This window comes from Chanos chanos, chromosome 2, assembly GCF_902362185.1.
Source record: "Chanos chanos chromosome 2, fChaCha1.1, whole genome shotgun sequence".
Classification (NCBI taxonomy): Eukaryota; Metazoa; Chordata; class Actinopteri; order Gonorynchiformes; family Chanidae; genus Chanos; species Chanos chanos.
In genome coordinates, this window is record NC_044496.1 from 48,981,770 (window position 1) to 49,002,961 (window position 21,192).

General features: G+C 39.0%; 5 protein-coding genes across 9 annotated transcripts; 2 read left to right on the forward strand and 3 right to left on the reverse strand.

Moving 5' to 3' along the window:
* The first annotated feature begins 195 nt into the window (after positions 1-195).
* On the forward strand, positions 196-1,394 carry trmt112 (tRNA methyltransferase activator subunit 11-2). Of its 3 annotated transcripts, none has more exons than XM_030766525.1 (4): positions 196-368; positions 598-699; positions 882-983; positions 1,074-1,394. In XM_030766525.1, exons 1-4 carry the CDS (start codon positions 294-296, stop codon positions 1,173-1,175), a joined length of 381 nt encoding a protein of 126 aa, XP_030622385.1. In that variant the 5' UTR covers positions 196-293; the 3' UTR covers positions 1,176-1,394. The 3 variants fall into 3 exon arrangements, with proteins under 3 accessions (XP_030622385.1, XP_030622386.1, XP_030622387.1); XM_030766526.1 differs by having other exon boundaries at positions 891-983; XM_030766527.1 differs by having other exon boundaries at positions 906-983.
* A 2,650-nt stretch (positions 1,395-4,044) lies between these two features.
* tgfb5 (transforming growth factor, beta 5) lies at positions 4,045-7,949 on the forward strand. The gene is made up of 7 exons (XM_030766200.1): positions 4,045-4,393; positions 4,690-4,853; positions 5,071-5,203; positions 5,502-5,612; positions 6,013-6,190; positions 7,196-7,349; positions 7,791-7,949. Exons 1-7 carry the CDS (start codon positions 4,045-4,047, stop codon positions 7,947-7,949), a joined length of 1,248 nt encoding a protein of 415 aa, XP_030622060.1.
* Positions 7,950-11,276: 3,327 nt separating this feature from the next.
* On the reverse strand, positions 11,277-12,671 carry LOC115828439 (high choriolytic enzyme 1-like). Its single transcript, XM_030792421.1, has 7 exons — positions 12,597-12,671; positions 12,432-12,498; positions 12,188-12,328; positions 11,980-12,097; positions 11,686-11,864; positions 11,500-11,581; positions 11,277-11,412 (listed from the first exon to the last, which is right to left on the reverse strand). The coding sequence occupies exons 1-7, from the start codon at positions 12,669-12,671 to the stop codon at positions 11,277-11,279; spliced, it is 798 nt and encodes a 265-aa protein (XP_030648281.1).
* Positions 12,672-14,997: 2,326 nt separating this feature from the next.
* On the reverse strand, positions 14,998-16,854 carry LOC115828353 (high choriolytic enzyme 1-like). 3 transcript variants are annotated; one of them, XM_030792319.1, is made up of 8 exons: positions 16,732-16,854; positions 16,561-16,639; positions 16,317-16,457; positions 16,109-16,226; positions 15,815-15,993; positions 15,629-15,710; positions 15,391-15,518; positions 14,998-15,210 (listed from the first exon to the last, which is right to left on the reverse strand). In XM_030792319.1, coding segments are annotated over exons 1-8 (798 nt in total). In that variant the 5' UTR covers positions 16,801-16,854; the 3' UTR covers positions 14,998-15,208. The 3 variants fall into 3 exon arrangements, with proteins under 3 accessions (XP_030648179.1, XP_030648174.1, XP_030648185.1); XM_030792314.1 differs by lacking the exon at positions 14,998-15,210 and having other exon boundaries at positions 15,383-15,518; positions 16,732-16,800; XM_030792325.1 differs by lacking the exon at positions 14,998-15,210 and having other exon boundaries at positions 15,383-15,518; positions 16,561-16,627; positions 16,726-16,800.
* Positions 16,855-19,511: 2,657 nt separating this feature from the next.
* Positions 19,512-20,929, reverse strand: LOC115828428 (high choriolytic enzyme 1-like). Its single transcript, XM_030792410.1, has 7 exons — positions 20,855-20,929; positions 20,690-20,756; positions 20,446-20,586; positions 20,238-20,355; positions 19,944-20,122; positions 19,758-19,839; positions 19,512-19,647 (listed from the first exon to the last, which is right to left on the reverse strand). Exons 1-7 carry the CDS (start codon positions 20,927-20,929, stop codon positions 19,512-19,514), a joined length of 798 nt encoding a protein of 265 aa, XP_030648270.1.
* Between the last annotated feature and the right edge of the window lie 263 nt (positions 20,930-21,192).

The window sequence follows — 21,192 nt, forward strand, 5'->3', positions numbered from 1 at the left end:
ATAAAAAGTAGACGTTTATATAATCATAACTGCACATAAACTTATTTTCCCAATCTCGATAATTTGAAAGATCTCTCCGAAGCGAAGTTCATGAGTTCCTTGCCCGGAACTGTGCTAAATCATAAACCATTTTCCAGGGGCACTTTTTAGTGGTTGCACACATCTTTCAGTAGGCGCATGCACTGAAACTGGTTATCGTACATACGCACATTTGCTGTCTACGCTACATAGATACACTTATCGTTGGCATTTAAAAGTTAATAGTCCATCGTTGAAAATTAGACACAGCAGCAATGAAATTATTAACGCATAATATCTTGACATCACACGTGAAAGGTGTAACGAAAGGCTATCCTCTACTAATCAAGGTAGGCAGCGATGATCACATGGCTATCATAATAACACTCCACTCAAAGCGTTTTAGCTGACAGAGGAACAACTAACAACTTTTTTAACGTCACCTCTGTCTCCGACCTAAACCTTTTTACTTATCCAGAACGTTCCCGTATTGTCAGCTTGTGTAAACGTTGTATATAACACCTTGACTTCGAGTAAGAATCTTTTCCTCATCTTTTCACAACTAAACGTTGCTTGTAGGCGACTGAGGTCAGAGTTAATGAAGTAGAGTTCAACCCTCAGTTTGTGAGCAGGATGATTCCGAAGTTGGAGTGGAGTGCCTTGGTACAGGCAGCAGAGGGGGTGAGACATTACATTAAGTCAACCCAGTATTGTGTTCTTACAGCCTTTCTAAGCCAAAAGACTATCAGTCAGATTTTGTGGATTTATTTATTTATGGAACTAATTTATGTTGAGAAATACCGAATTTTTATTTGTTTATTTTATCAACTATTTTTGATTTATTGATCACTGACTATATTAAGCTTCTACAGTTAGGGCACCTACAGGATCTGCCCAGCTCACTCATTCAAGACTATGAAAATAACGAGGAGTTTCTGCGTAAAGTGCATAGAGTTTTGTTAGAGGTAAGAACGGCTTATATTTTTTATTTCATTGTAAAAGATGATTTGTAAGAGTTTGAAAACATGACAATCAACCTTGTCCTCTTATTTTAGGTCGAGGTCATTGAAGGGTGTCTTCAGTGCCCAGAATCAGGAAGAGAGTTCCCGATTTCCAGAGGGGTTCCAAACATGCTCCTTAATGAGGATGATTCATAGTGACTCTTATTGTTGACTTTCGCAAACAGCTTGTCGTCCTGTACTTATGTACTGTTGAATCTGGTATGGATGCAGTCATTTAAACAGCTATGTTTGGATTTATTGTTAATAATTTACCCCACGTAAAAAACTATCTGAGACATTTACATTTATATGGAATCCTTATTCCTCATACATCTTTCCTTGCCTACGGAAGCTATTGCATTTTGTATTGTGTTTTTTGTTGTTGTTGTTTGTTTCTTTCTTTATTTCTAATAGTTTCTCATAGATTTTCAAATAAAATTGTGGAGAGTTCCATAGTTGTCACATTTATGTTACAGATATTTTTGAGGTTTTGCAGCTGCCTTGTGACCCAAAAAGAGAAACACACACGTACACACGCACACACACACACTTACATACATACATATATATACACACGTGTGTGTGTGTGTATATATACACACACACACACACACATACATACATACATATATATATACATATATATGCTGGTAATCAGACATGTTTCATATCTTTAACACCAGAAAAATATTTGACTTTTTCCAGTTTAAATCTGTTTTTGTACTTTTTTTATTTTAATTTTCCGATAATTTAATTTTACCCTCCTTGGTTATTTTATTTGGAACTTTTCATCTAACTGTAAGACAGTGTTTTGAAAAACACAGGTTTTTTTTACGCGAAAAGCAGAATGACGTGGCAAGGCTGGGACTATATTTAGGTAAAGGGAGGTCAAACCAGAAAAAAGGATAAGCTGTTTTGAGGGATATTTTTAGATCCCATATTGCAATACCACAACTAACCACCAGAGATGACTGGAGGCTTTCATCCTCTCTGCCTCCTCATGCTGGCGCTAGATGTCGCCAAACCAGCCTGGTCCACGTATTCAATTCCCCTCCCTCTTCTGGAAGACAAGGCTTGCATAAACGCTCAAATGGTGAAGTCATGTTTGAACAGGAAAATATTTGCTCGTAAGCATTGGTGTCAACCACCTTTCTAAAAAATTCCATCCCTGAAGTGTTCCTAAGCTAAAAAGCAAGTCGCACGGGCCTCAAAGCGTTACCTTTCCTTTTACTTAACTGCTTTAAGCACAATTACAGTCCTCTAACCAAAACTATAATAACGGTATAATGGGAGAGGTGGAGTGCGGCAATAAAGGCGTTTTGAAAGATTAACGATCGTGTAGTTCATGAACTGTAATTAACACTGGGACTGAAAGAACGGAGAGAAGGACAGGGAGAGGTAGAATAAAGGGAGGGTATGTACCAAATGAAAGGTTGAAGATTCTGAGGTAGATATTAATCATTTTGGTGTCAAGAAAAGTAACTCAAAGTAACAGGGCGCAAGGATTTCAAAATAATATGGACCAGTCACTTCGGTCAGAGGAGAGAAATAGTCAACTGGGGAAATAAAGATAAAGCTTTTCCTGTTTTTGTACCCATGTCTGTTATGCTGTACGTCTTGATTGCGGCTTTAGGCACCTGGTGAGGAATGGGTAGACTCAGGAATGTCATCTGAAATGGTTTCATTTAAGTATAATCTTTTGTCTCAGAAAGGAGAAAAGGAGAGCGAGTGAAGAGCAGAGAGAGAGGCAGAATGAGATGGGAACTGGGAGTAGTTAAGGGTGTAACGGATTTACTGCGTGGTATTGAGACAATGATTATTTTGCGCTCTCTCTCTCTCTCTCTCTCTCTCTCTCTCACTCACTCACTCACTCTCTCTTAGCACATACAACACATACACAAAGTGTTTAGTCATGACTACATTGTCTTCAAGAATCTATGAAGAACGGAATGGTATGTCCTTACAGTTATAACAATAAAAATAAGTTATTCTCCGTCGCTGACTTGCAGCTTAACCAAGTGGACAGTTTTTAATGGAACGGATGGAAAATGCAGACTCTTCTAAATAGACACATAATTTTACTGTTCGTCGTTTTAAAGGATATCTGAAGCTCTTTTCCCGCAAGCGGATTGCTTTGGACGTTTGCTTACTTTGTCAATTCGCCTCTTGGTTAACAAAGTACAGTATGTCTGTTTTATAACAGTTATGTATATTTTTAATAGTGTAGCATGCCAATGTAAATTATACGACACCTCAGAGATTTGCAGAAATGCATCTCAAACTCAAGGTTGAAAAGTTTATATGAATATAGACGTTAAACTGATTTAATGGTCTGTAGTGGAAGACTTGTGTGTCATGGGAAAGTCAGTGGGGAGTAAGATTAAAAAGAAAGTAATTTAACCGAAATAGCATTCCCTTACTAAGCTCCAAGACAAACCGCAAAAATTCTAACCAGTACTTCGACTCTACGCTGGAGTTTCCTCCGCACAGTCAGTGAACATTAAGCAAAGCACGAGAAAAAGCCTAGGTTATTCCACTGAGGTTAACATCTGAAATAGATAAATTTTAATAAGAAAAGACAAGCTCTACCTTACATAAACATAACCCAGTGTGATATGTTATTTGAGTTTTTGGTAATGTGGATTACGAATTCATTCAGCAAGAACATGAATTTTTCGTTTTCTGTCAATTACCTGAAGAGTGTCCAGGTGAGATAAAGTCTACAAGTTTTCTGACTCAACGCCTGTTATCCTAATCGTCAATGACCTGCCTTCAACACATTTAATTGCTTCCCTTGAATGTTTAACATCAAGAGGGTTCAATAAATTACACATGTGGGAACGCTTAAGGAGATAAAACCTGGAATTGGAGAGCTGCGGGTTATTCCTCAGGTACAGACGGCGGCACAGCCTACGCAGTTTGCGCTCATTCCATCTGCAGCAAAGACTTCAATCAACGTGCAGTGTGCCTAAAAGGATTTTACCAAAGCAGCGGGACGAGGCGTCTTTTCTCATCAGACAGAACGATGTGGTTTATCAATCTCGTTTTGCTTGTGGTGAAACTGGCTGTATGCGCAGACGGATTTTCTACTTGTCAGTCCTATGATCTGGATGAGCACAAATCGAAGAGAATCGAGGCAGTACGTGGACAGATTCTGAGTAAACTACGCATTCGAAGTCCACCCGACCCTACCTCGAGTCATTCGCCGGAATCCGTACCTTTTGAAGTGATGCTACTATACAACAGCACCCGGGAACTTCTAAAAGAACGTGCGCGCCAGGATTCTGCTTGCGACAGAGCGGAAAGTAGCGAGGAGGATTATTACGCAAAAGAGGTGCAACGAGTGGATATGCTGCCTCAGCGCGCAGACACAAGTGAGTAAAAAACTATTAAACAGTTCTCCAACCATGGATTTAATGCGTGGTATTAATACCCTCCAAAAGCAGCATAGTAATGTAATACTGGCCCTGATCATTTTTTTAAAGAACCATTCAAATGTTAATACTCAACAACTGGATCACTTTTAGAGCCCACTAATAGACTGGACCTCATATTAACAACAACAATAGTTTCCAGTTTTTTGAATTAGTACTTTTAAGTGATTCGTGTAAAGTGAAAACACACAAAACTACATAATTACATAGAATTAAACCGATTAATTGTTTCGCAGATGTTATCAACCCTATTCCACCGAGTCCATACTACAGAGTGGTGAGATTTGACGTCAGCAACGTAGATAAAAATTCTAGCACACTGTTCAAAGCCGAGTTTCGGATCTTCAGAGTACCGAATCCGCAGGCTCGAACCACGGAACAGAGAATCGAGATATATCAGGTGAGCTTTAGATGCTTTCAAACAAACTTTGTTGAATGTGACAGTTCAATATCAAAGCATAGTGATTAATGCCTTGCAACAAAACTTTTGGCAGTACTCCTAGTGTTAAGGAAATAATAATTAAAGCATTTGTCTAACTTCTTATCAGACCTACTCATTTCTTTTTGTTTATTGCTGTGTCTCCTTGCCTTGCCCACACCCTGTCTCTATTTTTCAGATTTTAAAACCTGATGATGTAACGGCTCCCTCACAGAGGTACATCGACTCCAGAATAGTGCAGCCCCAAGCCAAAGGGGCGTGGCTGTCTGTTGATGTGACAGAAACTGTGAAAGAATGGATGGCCCATAGAGGTCAGGGAGTTCATCAAAACATAAGTCTCTTGTGTGTTTTGAGAAAGATATTGTAGGATTTCACAAAATAGAACAGTTCGTCTCAATGGGGACATGACGAGTTATTGCTGAATACAGTGCGTGTTTTATTCGGACAAGTTAAACGTAACCTTTTTTGTCTTTTTCATATCAATATGAGTGTCTCACAAAATACACCCCCCTTTTATTTTTTTTTAACTCCATTAACAATGCATTAAAATCTCTCAGTTAAATATAATTTTTCAGTTTCATAAAATCTCTTTGTCTCTTTCTCCCACAGAGAAGAACTTAGGGCTGAAGCTCAGTGTTCACTGTCCCTGCTGTACTTTTGTTCCCTCTACGAACAATATTGTTCCTAACAAAAGCGAGGAGTTGGAGGCACGCTTTGCAGGTCTGAACATTTGTTCTTTCTTTCCCACATTGTTTTAGTTGGCAGATGTATGTTTGGTGGTGGCATGCCAAGATATTCATATTTATTGAATGAGTGCATGTTGGTCTAAACTAAAAGGACCAATATTTATGTTACGCTTAGTCCCCATTGTGTTAAGCACAATCACACAGGTTCTCTGAAACACCTTGTACAAAGTTCAAGAAAACCCATTGCTTATAGTTGGATGTCCTTGACCATCAGTCATAAGTTTCATCTTTGAATCTATGGTCTATATACAGTTCTAAGCTACAGTATTGAGTCTATAAAATTAGACTGAATGCAGGATACTAATGTAAGCTATATTTTATTTTTACTTTGAGCTGTAGTGATTTCCATTGTTTCTTTCATTCCTTACACCCAGGGCTTGATGATGACTTAATTAAGAAGAATAAGAGACCAGGACAGACTAAAGGTCAGATTGAGTTCAGCACTAAGACGCCCCACCTCATTCTCACACTATTGCCCACTGACCGTCTGGAAAACCCCGTGAAGAAACATCGCAAGAAAAGAGCAGCAGCAGATGCTACTACATGCTCCCGGTATTACTGTGCCTATGGTGCTTCTGTTTATTTTGTTTGTGTGTGTGTGTGTGTGTGTGTGTGTGTGTTTGTGTCTGTGCATGTGCGTGCGTGTGTGGTCTTCCAAATAACTTCATTTGAAAGACATCACCAGGAGTTAGACCACCCCACCGCATATACTGGCACAACTCTGACTGGCTGCTTTGTAAGTTTTGGTGGGATAGCTTATTTAAGCAATGCCTTGAGTCAAAATATACAGGGCCATGAGGGCTGAGTCCTGCATTTCTGCTATGAGTGATTCTGTTAATCTTATATTTTGGCAGTTTAATGATGCCAAGCTCGCTCGTTAATGCTTCATGTAACAAAGCAACAACTGTGAACATGCAGTTTGAAGAGAATATTACAGATCCTCATGCAGAAACTTAGTCTCCACCTCACAGAAATGATTCTGAATAGGATGGAATTCAAAATTACAGCAAAGCCAATATAACCCTATTGAGTACGGATCTTACTAACGCAGGAATGTAGCATGACTACCATCAAACGGTGAAGTAGTTCTTTGTAGCTGAGTGGAGGAAAAATGCATTCATGAACATTTGTGTCCTTTGACGTTTGGCAGGATGCAACTGGTATCAGCTGACTCATATTCGTTGAAGTGTTAGACACGTCTTGAAGAGTTCTAGATAAATGTACGTGTGTCTGTGTGCAGCGAGAGGGGCTGGCACTTGCTATGTATCAAACCAGACGTCTCTGCCTGCAATAACATGTCTAGGAGGTGTTTCTTCTCGCTCTCCACATCACTTCTTCCAATGCAAGCATTCAAGCCTGTAGGCAGAAGATATGAAATGAGCCTTCATTTTTCATGCTCATTATTCACCTTAATGTTCAAACATAATGAATAACCAGAATAAAGTATTCATTATACACTCGTATGGACAGAAAATCTATGTGTAAATGAATATATGTATGAATGCAAATAAGTAAATGATCATTTTGTTTTGGTTTTCTTTTTTTAATGTCCCTCAGAAACACAGATCAGGGCTGTTGTTTGAGATCTCTGTACATTGATTTCCGAAGGGACCTGAACTGGAAGTGGATCCATGAACCTAAAGGCTACAAAGCCAACTTCTGTGCAGGGAACTGCCCTTACCTGTGGAGTGCAGACAATCACTACAACATGGTGAGCCTCATATTCTGGCAAACATTCACACTGACATATGTTTTATAGAGATACTTCAGGAAGAAAAAAGTGCATCTATTGATACATTTGAATGCGCACTGTTATCCTTCATTTTCTAATGCGTAGATACTTAGGATTGCACGTTCGGAGATACTGGCGCTATCTTTAGACAATTCGGAGACATTCTGGGAAAACTTCTGAGAGAGATCTGATTCAGTTCAAGAAATGGCCCATGGAGAGCAATAAACAAGGCACTGCAACACAAACAAATATAAATGCCAGACAGAAATACTGTAACATACTCCATTTGACTTGTATTATGTCAAGAGAAACAATGAGGTTTCCAGTGTGCTATTTTCCTATTATTTATACTACTATTTTTGTTTTCCAAACACTGTCGTCTTCCTCTTTCTCTCCTCTCCATCCATCTCTCCCTCATAGATCCTGCCGCTCTATAACAAAATGAACCCAGAGGCATCTGCCTCACCCTGCTGTGTGCCACAGGATCTGGAGCCTCTAACCATTGTTTATTTCCTGGGTCGGACTCCACGAGTGGAGCAACTGTCAAACATGGTGGTCAAATCCTGCAAGTGTCGCTGATGAATGACAGACAGACAGCAAGGAGCGAAAGGGGATAAGGGGTCAGAAGATGATAAAGAGAAGGATAAGTGAAAGGATGGAGATTAAGCAAACGCAGCGTTGCTATAAGAAAAACAAACAAGCAAACATAGTGGGTCATAAATGAACATGTCTTGTCCTTTACGATTTCTTACAATCCATTTGATAATTAGTGGCGTCAGGGAATTCTGCAGGCTACCATACAATTTTAGTCACTGCTTCAGACAGTCTGTGTCATATTTCAGCATAAGTTTTAAGGTAATAGGCCTACATTTCAGTGTAATAGCATCAACATCTTAACCATCTCTCTCTATTCATATTTGTACAGTATTAAGATAATGACAATCAAAATAGCAAGACTTCTCTGACTGTGTGATCTTTGTATAAAAAAGACAAAATCCTGTTTAAGCTTTTTTGGTAGACTGGTTTACATATTTTTGAAAACTGAATATATGAGTAGTGTAAATATTTCTCCTCAGATTTGTGTTTATATGTGTATTAACTACAAGCATTAAATGATTTTACTACATATTGTATAATGCAGTATAATCTTGCTAGGCAGCGGTGAAATGGCTGAACATACCATAGTTCACGACATCATCATTATACATCAAAATAAGACCAATACAGAAAATCAAATGTAATGAAAATCAATCCATTGTGAGCATTAAACAACACAGAACTAAGTTATTCAAAGAAAAATATGATGTGTGCATTACTTCGACGAATAAGCATATAGCCGATATCGTAACAATGAATATGCACAGACTTCTTTAATTTTCTCCTACGCATTAAAAAATATAAATTTTCGAACCTGGAGTGTGAAGCGTTAACTGCTAACGTTAGGCCTCCTTAAACTGAAAGCAGGGGTTTGTCTCCTGGACTCGCCAGACTGATGCGGTCTAGGTTTGAAAATCTCCGGCGTAAACAGGATGTGAGCGATTTCCAGACACCGACCACTCACGAAAAGTCTAGATTTAAATACTTGGGTTTCAAGGTTTGCGGTGACAGCGTAGGGGAAAAAAGCATTTTAAGAAACGTGGGCTGGTAGCATGACACAGGCGAACCTTCATCATGCCGACGGTCGCTGTTTGCTTGCACACCACTTTTAAGTTATTCTCATCGTTATTTTTAGCAATATCTTTATGTTGACATATGCTTTTATTCTTGCTATTGTGTAGACGAACAATGCGCTGTCATACGTTAAATCTAAGCTAGGCCCAAGTTCCAAGTTAAAACGAATCGTTGGTGTGCAAGGCATGATGTTTCTGCGTAGGCTTTTGAGACTATTCTGAAGTAGTGACATTGAATCATGGCTGAACATCATCCGAACCTAACGAATAACACTGGTTTTAATGTACACGTGTAAAAAGCCATATTAAATAAGACACTATTGGCTCCAGAGCCTCATGGCTCTGAGGCGGATGAGACAACTGAGATTATGAGAAGGTTTCTGTGTTTATGTGTCTGGGCGGTGAGGTTAAATCCACGAATGCCTTTCTTCGTCTCTCTCCCTGAGAAAACAACTTTTTTTTTTTACAACCAAAGAAAGGGGGTTCTGTGGCAAAAGGAATAAGCTGATGTAAAATGAGAAGACTTAAGCAAACTGTGTCATAACTTAAAACTTTGAACGATGCAGTTTGTATTGACGGATGTTTTCCAGCCATGGTCCCTAAACTCTCTAAATACAGAACACTGAGATCATATCCATAGTTTTTCTTTGATCATGGAATACGTAATCAAGCAGCAGATTTTACATGTTGATCAGAATCTAGTTGAAAGAGAACAGATTTCCTACAGCCTGATGACTACAGTGGAGCTATTTGAAGAATGTATGGTTATTGTCAAAACATCACGGCTGAAATGGCCAGGAAAGAAAAAAGATTTTAATAGTGATTTAGGCAGCATACTGTGATCCTTAAGCTGGGACACTAAGAGTAATTAGAAAGTCTGAGAGTTTACATTGAGGAACAGCTGGTGCATAGATTTGGTACTTTCAGCCCCTCAAACAACTGATGACAGGTGGGTTATTTTTGAGTGAGGGGCATATGCTGATGCACAACATACATCAGGTTTACATCATATATTCCACTTCACATGCCAAGTAATACCAAATTCACTCTATGTTCACCCAGGATATATTATCTTTAGGCTTTATTACAACACAAATTTCTCCTTGTAAATGGGTAAATTATGGTAAAAATCCTAGATAAGAGAGAGATTTCAGCTTAACAGTATAAATTAATGGGCCTTTAATGTTACTCTGTGATAAGACCGATCTTGGTTGAGTTCTGAGTTTTCTGAGGGCTCGCTATTCTGAGTTTAACAGTGAGGACACCTGGGCCTTTAATGTTACTCTGTGATAAGACCGATCTTGGTTGAGTTCTGAGTTTTCTGAGGGCTCGCTATTCTGAGTTTAACAGTGAGGACACCTGGTGGGCTGAGCTCTCCATAGAAACTTTTACAACATGTAATAAAGTACATCTGATTCAAGGACTATGTAACTGTGGTATAAATCTCAAACTGCTTAATACTAGAATGAAAGTATACATTAATTGCAAGGAGACATAATCATAATCATAATCATAACATGAACCGTTAACCACACAGGTTTTACCTTTTTCGGTCCTGCATCACTGCATGAGCAGGATCGTAGACCTATTTTTAAACTGTTTTCATAAGCCAAAGCTTTTTTTAAATTACGAAATATATAAATGTCATAAGTTTTGTTATTTTTGTTATCTGAGGCAGTCACAGTCTCTGCATGAGTGTGGGACCTCAAAACATTGAGAGGGAAAACTGATATGCTGTAACCAAGAACAAATGTTTTACATTTTTCTTTAAAAAGAAGTTTATGAGTGATGTTAGTAAATGTATCATTAATAATCCAAAACAGCAAAAGTCCAGTTAATTAAAATTTTTATTTTCCTTATACCAGATAAGTCAAGCGAACAAATGCCACAAATAGTCAGTTCTTACACTGCCAATATGATTTTACACATGAAAAATGTAGGGTTGCAATGATTTGATATGAAGAGAGATAAAGCTAAATGTAAAGGAAGAGTGACAGAGTAATTTCTGTTGTCTGACAGAGTGGAGTTGAGACTATGGCTGGTCAGCTTCTGCAGCACATCTCTGTAAAGAGGACAAATTATTACTAAAGCGAATGCTAGCAGAGCTGGTTAGATGTTACAGAGAAGGCAACCAAAACACCTTAGACACTATATCGTACACACTGCATCATTTAAGTTCCACTACTGCTAAAACACAGTTGAAGTCAAAGTTGTTAATGAGATGTGTTGGTGGCAGTTACTCACAGCAGCCATACAGAAGATTGATCCTCTGAATGTCAATGTCGGATAAACCCTGCCTTTGTCCAATTTGCACAGATGCATCAGGAATAGGAGTGATGGTTTCCACTCCATACTGAACGGCAAAAGCAGTTCTAGAGGGCAAAGGTTTAAAATAGCATGAGAGTTACATTGATGGTGTACAATACGGCCTCAGTATCTTGGGTCCAGTCTTTTCTTACCTTCCATAATGCATAATGGAGGAGTAGTCATAGGGAGTGTACAGATTATTGGTGTTTTGTTTGTAGAAGTTGTAAATCATTGCTGTGGGAAAGCAACTTAAAGTTAATGCCAGCATTTAATATGAAATGTATGTTTCCCAGCACATGTTACACCGCATATTTGTAGGGTTTAAATAGGCTCCTCACATGGGGAGATGTAGTCCCAGTTGATCCTGACATACTGGTCGCGGTCGCTCCTGGTTTGCTCGTGGTAGAAACCCAGAGCGTGGTTGATCTCATGCTGAACGATGCCATGGTAAACACAGCCCTGCCTGTTAAGAGAAAGCACCTGCATACCTCCTGTTCTGCCTAGAGATGAGAAGCACCTGAGAGGAGAGACAACACAATGTATTAAAATGCTTGAATTACGACAAGTGTGAGTTTGAAATTACATTTGTTGACCAAATAAGCAAATTCCAGCATTGATTTAACTGGCCTCACCCATCTCTGTTCTCAATGCTGATGTAGTCATACTGAGATGAAAGTGGAACAAAGCGAATGCAGGTTGTTCTATGGAACGCTGCCATGGCATTGTCAATTATCAGCTTATCATAGTAGGCTGTGAAGAAGGAGGACACGTTTTTGGATTTAATAACTTCAACACAGTTCATGAGAACTATCTGTTACACACAGAGGACTAATCACTTACAGAAGTCACTGCTCAGTATGTAAGGCACCTCTACTATTCCATTAGAGGACTTCCTCCACAAGCAGTAGTTGTTCCAGCAATTCAGGGCATTCCTGGTTCTTGGTACAATCAGATCTCCCTCTACCAACAATTCAGTGGATGCTTTTGGGACAAGATAAAACCAATTACTCTATACTTCAGTGCACCAAGATTCAATAAGAGGCATAAACACATTATATACATGACCACCGGGAATTAGACAGACCATTGTTTGAGTCCAGAATCCTTGTCGTGATGTCAACAGTTTCAGGTTCCTCTAGAAGAAAGTTGTCCTTCTCATTCTCCTACAGGAATAAGGGAATCAAATCCACAGTTAAAATGACTCATATTAGGGGAGAAACTCAGACTTAGATTTCTTGAGTAGATCAACTCTCACCATGAGATGAACGGCCTGAGAGAGGCCCATCAGCAGCACTAGAAGAGACAGAGAAGCTCTGAGATCCATGTTGTTTCAGTGCGTGAAGATGCTTGAGAGGACTCCTGCGCTGTTGCTCTCAGTGTCTGGGAGCTTTCAAACCTGGGCTTATATACAACAGTGTGTCCCAGTACAGGATTCTGTCACTGACCACTAATCCTTCCCTACAAGAATCTCTTAGCGGGAGGGTCTGTTAATGGCACCTGCTAAATCAACAAACTTCTAAACTACTGTATAATTTATTTGTCTTTGGGTCTTGGCGCCATGAAATGTAAAACTGTAAAGAAATGGACTTTATTACATGGTAATGACCTATGTGTGGTTACCACTATGAACACTGAAGGGTTGATGTTTGAAAAAACACTGTATTTAAATCATAGCCTACAATAGTTTTACATAGCCGGTAATAGTAAAATACATTTTTGTGTATTTGGTGCAAAAGGTCTGAAAACCTGAATACACTGCCAGGTTGAAAAAAAGAAATTCAAAAAGTTCAGACCACATAACGTGAGAGAAATAATTCCACTCAATGTACCACTGTATGACTCAATTAAAGCTAAAATGATGGCCAGAACAGGAGAAGGAACATAGATTGACCACTTAGCACAGTGTGATATAATTGGTCCTGCATACTAGTAAACCACGTTTGAAGAGGCATCAGAAAGTTTTCTTGAGGACAGTGAAAGGATTAGCATGAGATTCATGCTCTGTTGGACTTACAGGTGCAGTTGCAGGTCCCTCCCTCCAAATGTTTTTTGGTCAAGAGAGATTACTACGAAGTGACAGAATCCTGTGTTCAAGCCCACCTTTGTGATGTTCTGTTGAAGTCCAAACATGACCACACTTGGAGAGTAAAACAGTGAAAATAAGCCATGGGTTTTATTGGAAGACTGTTTAATACATGCCACAAGTGTGCTTTAATTATTCTTTGTTGACCACTTTCTTAGGAGCACTTGGTTTTCAGGTTCTTACTTGATGTCAGCTAACTTCATGTTAGTCAGTGACTGAGTCACTAATCGGCATAACTGTAGCTATTTCTATTGATTTAATGTCCAAGCTGTTGTGTTGTACATGAAGTTTTGCTACTCCATTGCCAATAGTTTAGTTTTGAAAATACCGCAGTAGCCTAAAAATGCTGAAAGTAATCTATGATCACTCATTATCAGGGTTAGTCACAGTGGCGCTACCAGTAAAGCAAAAGGATCCCCAGTTCTCTTCTAATTAACAGATTTCAACAAGTGGTGCAAAGGTCAACAGCTGGAAACATCAGATTTCACACCACCCTTGGTTTGACTGTGAGATTTCTACAGTGTGAGATGTAAGACATTTTTTGAGTTTATATGGTTCCAGAGGTCAAAATGGGGGAATTTGCTTTGTGTTCCAAACAAATGTCCCAGTCAAAATATTTGTAATTTCTATCTGGTTTAAGATTAGCTCCGAAGAGTACTATAAGTGACAGTGTAACACACATTGTGTCATGTGTACACGTATGAACCACATATAATTCATGCTAATTTAAAATGACACAATATTAGCATGATATGCCTTGAAAGTAGAAAAGAACATAGACATAAAAGAATGAATGAAGCTCAAAATGTGTTACAAATATTAAGAAAAGGAAGAGGAGACTAATTCTGCCATTTCTCAGTGAGATAAGAAGTTTGCATGAAGGAACATTTTGAGGACTTTTCTTTGGCATCACTGGTAGTGAATACATTCTCATGTATTTAAATCTTGGGCCAGGGTCTGACTGTCCTTTATATTGTCCCCTTTACATTTTGTGTTGTTAAAGCGAGAAGAATTGGTTTTCAAAAATCTAATATGTCAGTAAGCAACATAACTGTGGTGAGAACTAGAATGTGAAGTAGTTTGGAACAACACTTCTCTACGTAGCACTCCTGAAACGATGATAATAGTGACAGATCTTGAAAATCCATCTATATAAAATACCACTCTCTTCCATAACAATAAATGATTAGGTAATAGGAAAACTGGCCATAACTTGATGTTTTACAGTTCCCAGTATAACGTTGCAGAGAAACTCATATGGAGAGAGTTGTTTCATTATTCATTCTCATGTAATATTACGTTCACAAACACAGTGCACTGGCTTATAGAAGTTACTTTATTGTCAAGTATTTTAATAAAACTTTCCTTATTGCCTTGTGGCCTATGATTCTAGAACCATATGTGCCTCTTTTCAGGATATCTTATGTCGCAAAAGTACATTTGGTTCCACAGTTGCTGTATGGAAGAGTGAATATAACAGCAAATAAATGTTAAAGATATCACTTACAGCACAGCTTTAAGTTACATCAGAAAATATACCCTATCAATCAAAACCAGTCAAGTGTAGATGGTAAAGGAATTTATTTTTCAGTATATCTGGTCATCACCACATAATTTAAAATGCTCAATCGATACAACATTAACACAGTATTACACATCCAAAACACAAGACTGCGTTGATCTGACATTAAGATGACAGCGTGACAACTTTCGCAGGGTGATTTCTCTGTCTAATGGACTGGAATGGCAACAAGTCAGTATTTTCTTCAGTTCTGCATCTCTGTAAATAGAAGGACATGTTGATTAAGTACAGCTACAAGTGAATGAGATCAGGTTACAGAGAAGGCAACCAAAACATCTTAGACACTGTATATTGTTGGTAAGCATATATTTTCTAAGAATAGTAAAACAAAGTTGAAGTCAAAGTTGTTAGTGGAATGTGTTGGTGGCAGTTACTCACAGCAGCCATACAGAAGATTGATCCTCTGAATGTCAATGTCGGACAAACCCTGCCTTTGTCCAATTTGCACAGATGCATCAGGAATAGGAGTGATGGTTTCCACTCCATACTGAACGGCAAAAGCAGTTCTAGAGGGCAAAGGTTTACAATAGCACGAGAGTCACATTGTACAAACTGGGCACTGATCATTCATGGTGTACAATATGGCATCAGTATCTTAGCTCCGGCCTTTTCTTACCTTCCATAATGCATAATGGAGGAGTAGTCATAGGGAGTGTACAGATTATTGGTGTTTTGTTTGTAGAAGTTGTAAATCATTGCTGTGGGAAAGCAACTTAAAGTTAATGCCAGCATTTAATATGAAATGTATGTTTCCCAGCACATGTTACACCGCATATTTGTAGGGTTTAAATAGGCTCCTCACATGGGGAGATGTAGTCCCAGTTGATCCTGACATACTGGTCGCGGTCGCTCCTGGTTTGCTCGTGGTAGAAACCCAGAGCGTGGTTGATCTCATGCTGAACGATGCCATGGTAAACACAGCCCTGCCTGTTAAGAGAAAGCACCTGCATACCTCCTGTTCTGCCTAGAGATGAGAAGCACCTGAGAGGAGAGACAACACAATGTATTAAAATGCTTGAATTACGACAAGTGTGAGTTTGAAATTACATTTGTTGACCAAATAAGCAAATTCCAGCATTGATTTAACTGGCCTCACCCATCTCTGTTCTCAATGCTGATGTAGTCATACTGAGATGAAAGTGGAACAAAGCGAATGCAGGTTGTACTGTGGAACGCTGCCATGGCATTGTCAATTATCAGCTTATCATAATAGGCTGTGAAGAAAGAGGACACGTTTTTGGATTTAATAACTTCAACACAGTTCATGAGAGCTATCTGTTACACACAGAGGACTAATCACTTACAGAAGTCACTGCTCAGTATGTAAGGCACCTCTACTATTCCATTAGAGGACTTCCTCCACAAGCAGTAGTTGTTCCAGCAATTCAGGGCATTCCTGGTTCTTGGTACAACCAGATCTCCCTCTACCAACAATTCAGTGGATGCTTTTGGGACAAGATAAAACCAATTACTCTATACTTCAGTGCACCAAGATTCAATAAGAGGCATAAACACATTATATACATGACCACCGGGAATTAGACAGACCATTGTTTGAGTCCAGAATCCTTGTCGTGATGTCAACAGTTTCAGGTTCCTCTAGAAGAAAGTTGTCCTTCTCATTCTCCTACAGGAATAAGGGAATCAAATCCACAGTTAAAATGACTCATATTAGGGGAGAAACTCAGACTTAGATTTCTTGAGTAGATCAACTCTCACCATGAGATGAACGGCCTGAGAGAGGCCCATCAGCAGCACTAGAAGAGACAGAGAAGCTCTGAGATCCATGTTGTTTCAGTGCGTGAAGATGCTTGAGAGGACTCCTGCGCTGTTGCTCTCAGTGTCTGGGAGCTTTCAAACCTGGGCTTATATACAACAGTGTGTCCCAGTACAGGATTCTGTCACTGACCACTAATCCTTCCCTACAAGAATCTCTTAGCGGGAGGGTCTGTTAATGGCACCTGCTAAATCAACAAACTTCTAAACTACTGTATAATTTATTTGTCTTTGGGTCTTTGCGCCATGAAATGTAAAACTGTAAAGAAATGGACTTTATTACATGGTAATGACCTATGTGTGGTTACCACTATGAACACTGAAGGGTTGATGTTTGAAAAAACACTGTATTTAAATCATAGCCTACAATAGTTTTACATAGCCGGTAATAGTAAAATACATTTTTGTGTATTTGGTGCAAAAGGTCTGAAAACCTGAATACACTGCCAGGTTGAAAAAAAGAAATTCAAAAAGTTCAGACCACATAACGTGAGAGAAATAATTCCACTCAATGTACCACTGTATGACTCAATTAAAGCTAAAATGATGGCCAGAACAGGAGAAGGAACATAGATTGACCACTTAGCACAGTGTGATATAATTGGTCCTGCATACTAGTAAACCACGTTTGAAGAGGCATCAGAAAGTTTTCTTGAGGACAGTGAAAGGATTAGCACGAGATTCATGCTCTGTTGGACTTACAGGTGCGGTTGCAGGTCCCTCCCTCCAAATGTTTTTTGGTCAAGAGAGATTACTACGAAGTGACAGAATCCTGTGTTCAAGCCCACCTTTGTGATGTTCTGTTGAAGTCCAAACATGACCACACTTGGAGAGTAAAACAGTGAAAATAAGCCATGGGTTTTATTGGAAGACTGTTTAATACATGCCACAAGTGTGCTTTAATTATTCTTTGTTGACCACTTTCTTAGGAGCACTTGGTTTTCAGGTTCTTACTTGATGTCAGCTAACTTCATGTTAGTCAGTGACTGAGTCACTAATCGGCATAACTGTAGCTATTTCTATTGATTTAATGTCCAAGCTGTTGTGTTGTACATGAAGTTTTGCTACTCCATTGCCAATAGTTTAGTTTTGAAAATACCGCAGTAGCCTAAAAATGCTGAAAGTAATCTATGATCACTCATTATCAGGGTTAGTCACAGTGGCGCTACCAGTAAAGCAAAAGGATCCCCAGTTCTCTTCTAATTAACAGATTTCAACAAGTGGTGCAAAGGTCAACAGCTGGAAACATCAGATTTCACACCACCCTTGGTTTGACTGTGAGATTTCTACAGTGTGAGATGTAAGACATTTTTTGAGTTTATATGGTTCCAGAGGTCAAAATGGGGGAATTTGCTTTGTGTTCCAAACAAATGTCCCAGTCAAAATATTTGTAATTTCTATCTGGTTTAAGATTAGCTCCGAAGAGTACTATAAGTGACAGTGTAACACACATTGTGTCATGTGTACACGTATGAACCACATATAATTCATGCTAATTTAAAATGACACAATATTAGCATGATATGCCTTGAAAGTAGAAAAGAACATAGACATAAAAGAATGAATGAAGCTCAAAATGTGTTACAAATATTAAGAAAAGGAAGAGGAGACTAATTCTGCCATTTCTCAGTGAGATAAGAAGTTTGCATGAAGGAACATTTTGAGGACTTTTCTTTGGCATCACTGGTAGTGAATACATTCTCATGTATTTAAATCTTGGGCCAGGGTCTGACTGTCCTTTATATTGTCCCCTTTACATTTTGTGTTGTTAAAGCGAGAAGAATTGGTTTTCAAAAATCTAATATGTCAGTAAGCAACATAACTGTGGTGAGAACTAGAATGTGAAGTAGTTTGGAACAACACTTCTCTACGTAGCACTCCTGAAACGATGATAATAGTGACAGATCTTGAAAATCCATCTATATAAAATACCACTCTCTTCCATAACAATAAATGATTAGGTAATAGGAAAACTGGCCATAACTTGATGTTTTACAGTTCCCAGTATAACGTTGCAGAGAAACTCGTATGGAGAGAGTTGTTTCATTATTCATTCTCATGTAATATTACGTTCACAAACACAGTGCACTGGCTTATAGAAGTTACTTTATTGTCAAGTATTTTAATAAAACTTTCCTTATTGCCTTGTGGCCTATGATTCTAGAACCATATGTGCCTCTTTTCAGGATATCTTATGTCGCAAAAGTACATTTGGTTCCACAGTTGCTGTATGGAAGAGTGAATATAACAGCAAATAAATGTTAAAGATATCACTTACAGCACAGCTTTAAGTTACATCAGAAAATATACCCTATCAATCAAAACCAGTCAAGTGTAGATGGTAAAGGAATTTATTTTTCAGTATATCTGGTCATCACCACATAATTTAAAATGCTCAATCGATACAACATTAACACAGTATTACACATCCAAAACACAAGACTGCGTTGATCTGACATTAAGATGACAGCGTGACAACTTTCGCAGGGTGATTTCTCTGTCTAATGGACTGGAATGGCAACAAGTCAGTATTTTCTTCAGTTCTGCATCTCTGTAAATAGAAGGACATGTTGATTAAGTACAGCTACAAGTGAATGAGATCAGGTTACAGAGAAGGCAACCAAAACATCTTAGACACTGTATATTGTTGGTAAGCATATATTTTCTAAGAATAGTAAAACAAAGTTGAAGTCAAAGTTGTTAGTGGAATGTGTTGGTGGCAGTTACTCACAGCAGCCATACAGAAGATTGATCCTCTGAATGTCAATGTCGGACAAACCCTGCCTTTGTCCAATTTGCACAGATGCATCAGGAATAGGAGTGATGGTTTCCACTCCATACTGAACGGCAAAAGCAGTTCTAGAGGGCAAAGGTTTACAATAGCACGAGAGTCACATTGTACAAACTGGGCACTGATCATTCATGGTGTACAATATGGCATCAGTATCTTAGCTCCGGCCTTTTCTTACCTTCCATAATGCATAATGGAGGAGTAGTCATAGGGAGTGTACAGATTATTGGTGTTTTGTTTGTAGAAGTTGTAAATCATTGCTGTGGGAAAGCAACTTAAAGTTAATGCCAGCATTTAATATGAAATGTATGTTTCCCAGCACATGTTACACCGCATATTTGTAGGGTTTAAATAGGCTCCTCACATGGGGAGATGTAGTCCCAGTTGATCCTGACATACTGGTCGCGGTCGCTCCTGGTTTGCTCGTGGTAGAAACCCAGAGCGTGGTTGATCTCATGCTGAACGATGCCATGGTAAACACAGCCCTGCCTGTTAAGAGAAAGCACCTGCATACCTCCTGTTCTGCCTAGAGATGAGAAGCACCTGAGAGGAGAGACAACACAATGTATTAAAATGCTTGAATTACGACAAGTGTGAGTTTGAAATTACATTTGTTGACCAAATAAGCAAATTCCAGCATTGATTTAACTGGCCTCACCCATCTCTGTTCTCAATGCTGATGTAGTCATACTGAGATGAAAGTGGAACAAAGCGAATGCAGGTTGTACTGTGGAACGCTGCCATGGCATTGTCAATTATCAGCTTATCATAATAGGCTGTGAAGAAAGAGGACACGTTTTTGGATTTAATAACTTCAACACAGTTCATGAGAACTATCTGTTACACACAGAGGACTAATCACTTACAGAAGTCACTGCTCAGTATGTAAGGCACCTCTACTATTCCATTAGAGGACTTCCTCCACAAGCAGTAGTTGTTCCAGCAATTCAGGGCATTCCTGGTTCTTGGTACAACCAGATCTCCCTCTACCAACAATTCAGTGGATGCTTTTGGGACAAGATAAAACCAATTACTCTATACTTCAGTGCACCAAGATTCAATAAGAGGCATAAACACATTATATACATGACCACCGGGAATTAGACAGACCATTGTTTGAGTCCAGAATCCTTGTCGTGATGTCAACAGTTTCAGGTTCCTCTAGAAGAAAGTTGTCCTTCTCATTCTCCTACAGGAATAAGGGAATCAAATCCACAGTTAAAATGACTCATATTAGGGGAGAAACTCAGACTTAGATTTCTTGAGTAGATCAACTCTCACCATGAGATGAACGGCCTGAGAGAGGCCCATCAGCAGCACTAGAAGAGACAGAGAAGCTCTGAGATCCATGTTGTTTCAGTGCGTGAAGATGCTTGAGAGGACTCCTGCGCTGTTGCTCTCAGTGTCTGGGAGCTTTCAAACCTGGGCTTATATACAACAGTGTGTCCCAGTACAGGATTCTGTCACTGACCACTAATCCTTCCCTACAAGAATCTCTTAGCGGGAGGGTCTGTTAATGGCACCTGCTAAATCAACAAACTTCTAAACTACTGTATAATTTATTTGTCTTTGGGTCTTGGCGCCATGAAATGTAAAACTGTAAAGAAATGGAC

Bases quoted from the DNA above. Each gene is read 5' to 3' on its own strand.
- trmt112 (XM_030766525.1), top strand. From the start codon at position 294: ATGAAATTATTAACGCATAATATCTTGACATCACACGTGAAAGGTGTA. The intron at 700-881 runs GTGAGACATTAC...GACTATATTAAG, and splicing joins TGGTACAGGCAGCAGAGGGG to CTTCTACAGTTAGGGCACCT. The intron at 984-1,073 runs GTAAGAACGGCT...CTCTTATTTTAG, and splicing joins TGCATAGAGTTTTGTTAGAG to GTCGAGGTCATTGAAGGGTG.
- tgfb5 (XM_030766200.1), top strand. From the start codon at position 4,045: ATGTGGTTTATCAATCTCGTTTTGCTTGTGGTGAAACTGGCTGTATGC. The intron at 4,854-5,070 runs GTGAGCTTTAGA...TCTATTTTTCAG, and splicing joins AGAGAATCGAGATATATCAG to ATTTTAAAACCTGATGATGT. The intron at 7,350-7,790 runs GTGAGCCTCATA...TCTCCCTCATAG, and splicing joins CAGACAATCACTACAACATG to ATCCTGCCGCTCTATAACAA.
- LOC115828439 (XM_030792421.1), bottom strand. From the start codon at position 12,671: ATGGATCTCAGAGCTTCTCTGTCTCTTCTAGTGCTGCTGATGGGCCTC. The intron at 11,865-11,979 runs GTGAGGCCAGTT...CTCTCCTCTCAG, and splicing joins AGCATTGAGAACAGAGATGG to GTGCTTCTCATCTCTAGGCA. The intron at 11,413-11,499 runs GTAAGAAAAGAC...TTTGCCCTCTAG, and splicing joins TCCATTATGCATTATGGAAG to AACTGCTTTTGCCGTTCAGT.
- LOC115828353 (XM_030792314.1), bottom strand. From the start codon at position 16,800: ATGGATCTCAGAGCTTCTCTGTCTCTTCTAGTGCTGCTGATGGGCCTC. The intron at 15,711-15,814 runs GTGAGGAGCCTA...GCTTTCCCACAG, and splicing joins CTGGGACTACATCTCCCCAT to CAATGATTTACAACTTCTAC. The intron at 15,519-15,628 runs GTAAGAAAAGGC...TTTGCCCTCTAG, and splicing joins TCCATTATGCATTATGGAAG to AACTGCTTTTGCCGTTCAGT.
- LOC115828428 (XM_030792410.1), bottom strand. From the start codon at position 20,929: ATGGATCTCAGAGCTTCTCTGTCTCTTCTAGTGCTGCTGATGGGCCTC. The intron at 20,123-20,237 runs GTGAGGCCAGTT...CTCTCCTCTCAG, and splicing joins AGCATTGAGAACAGAGATGG to GTGCTTCTCATCTCTAGGCA. The intron at 19,840-19,943 runs GTGAGGAGCCTA...GCTTTCCCACAG, and splicing joins CTGGGACTACATCTCCCCAT to CAATGATTTACAACTTCTAC.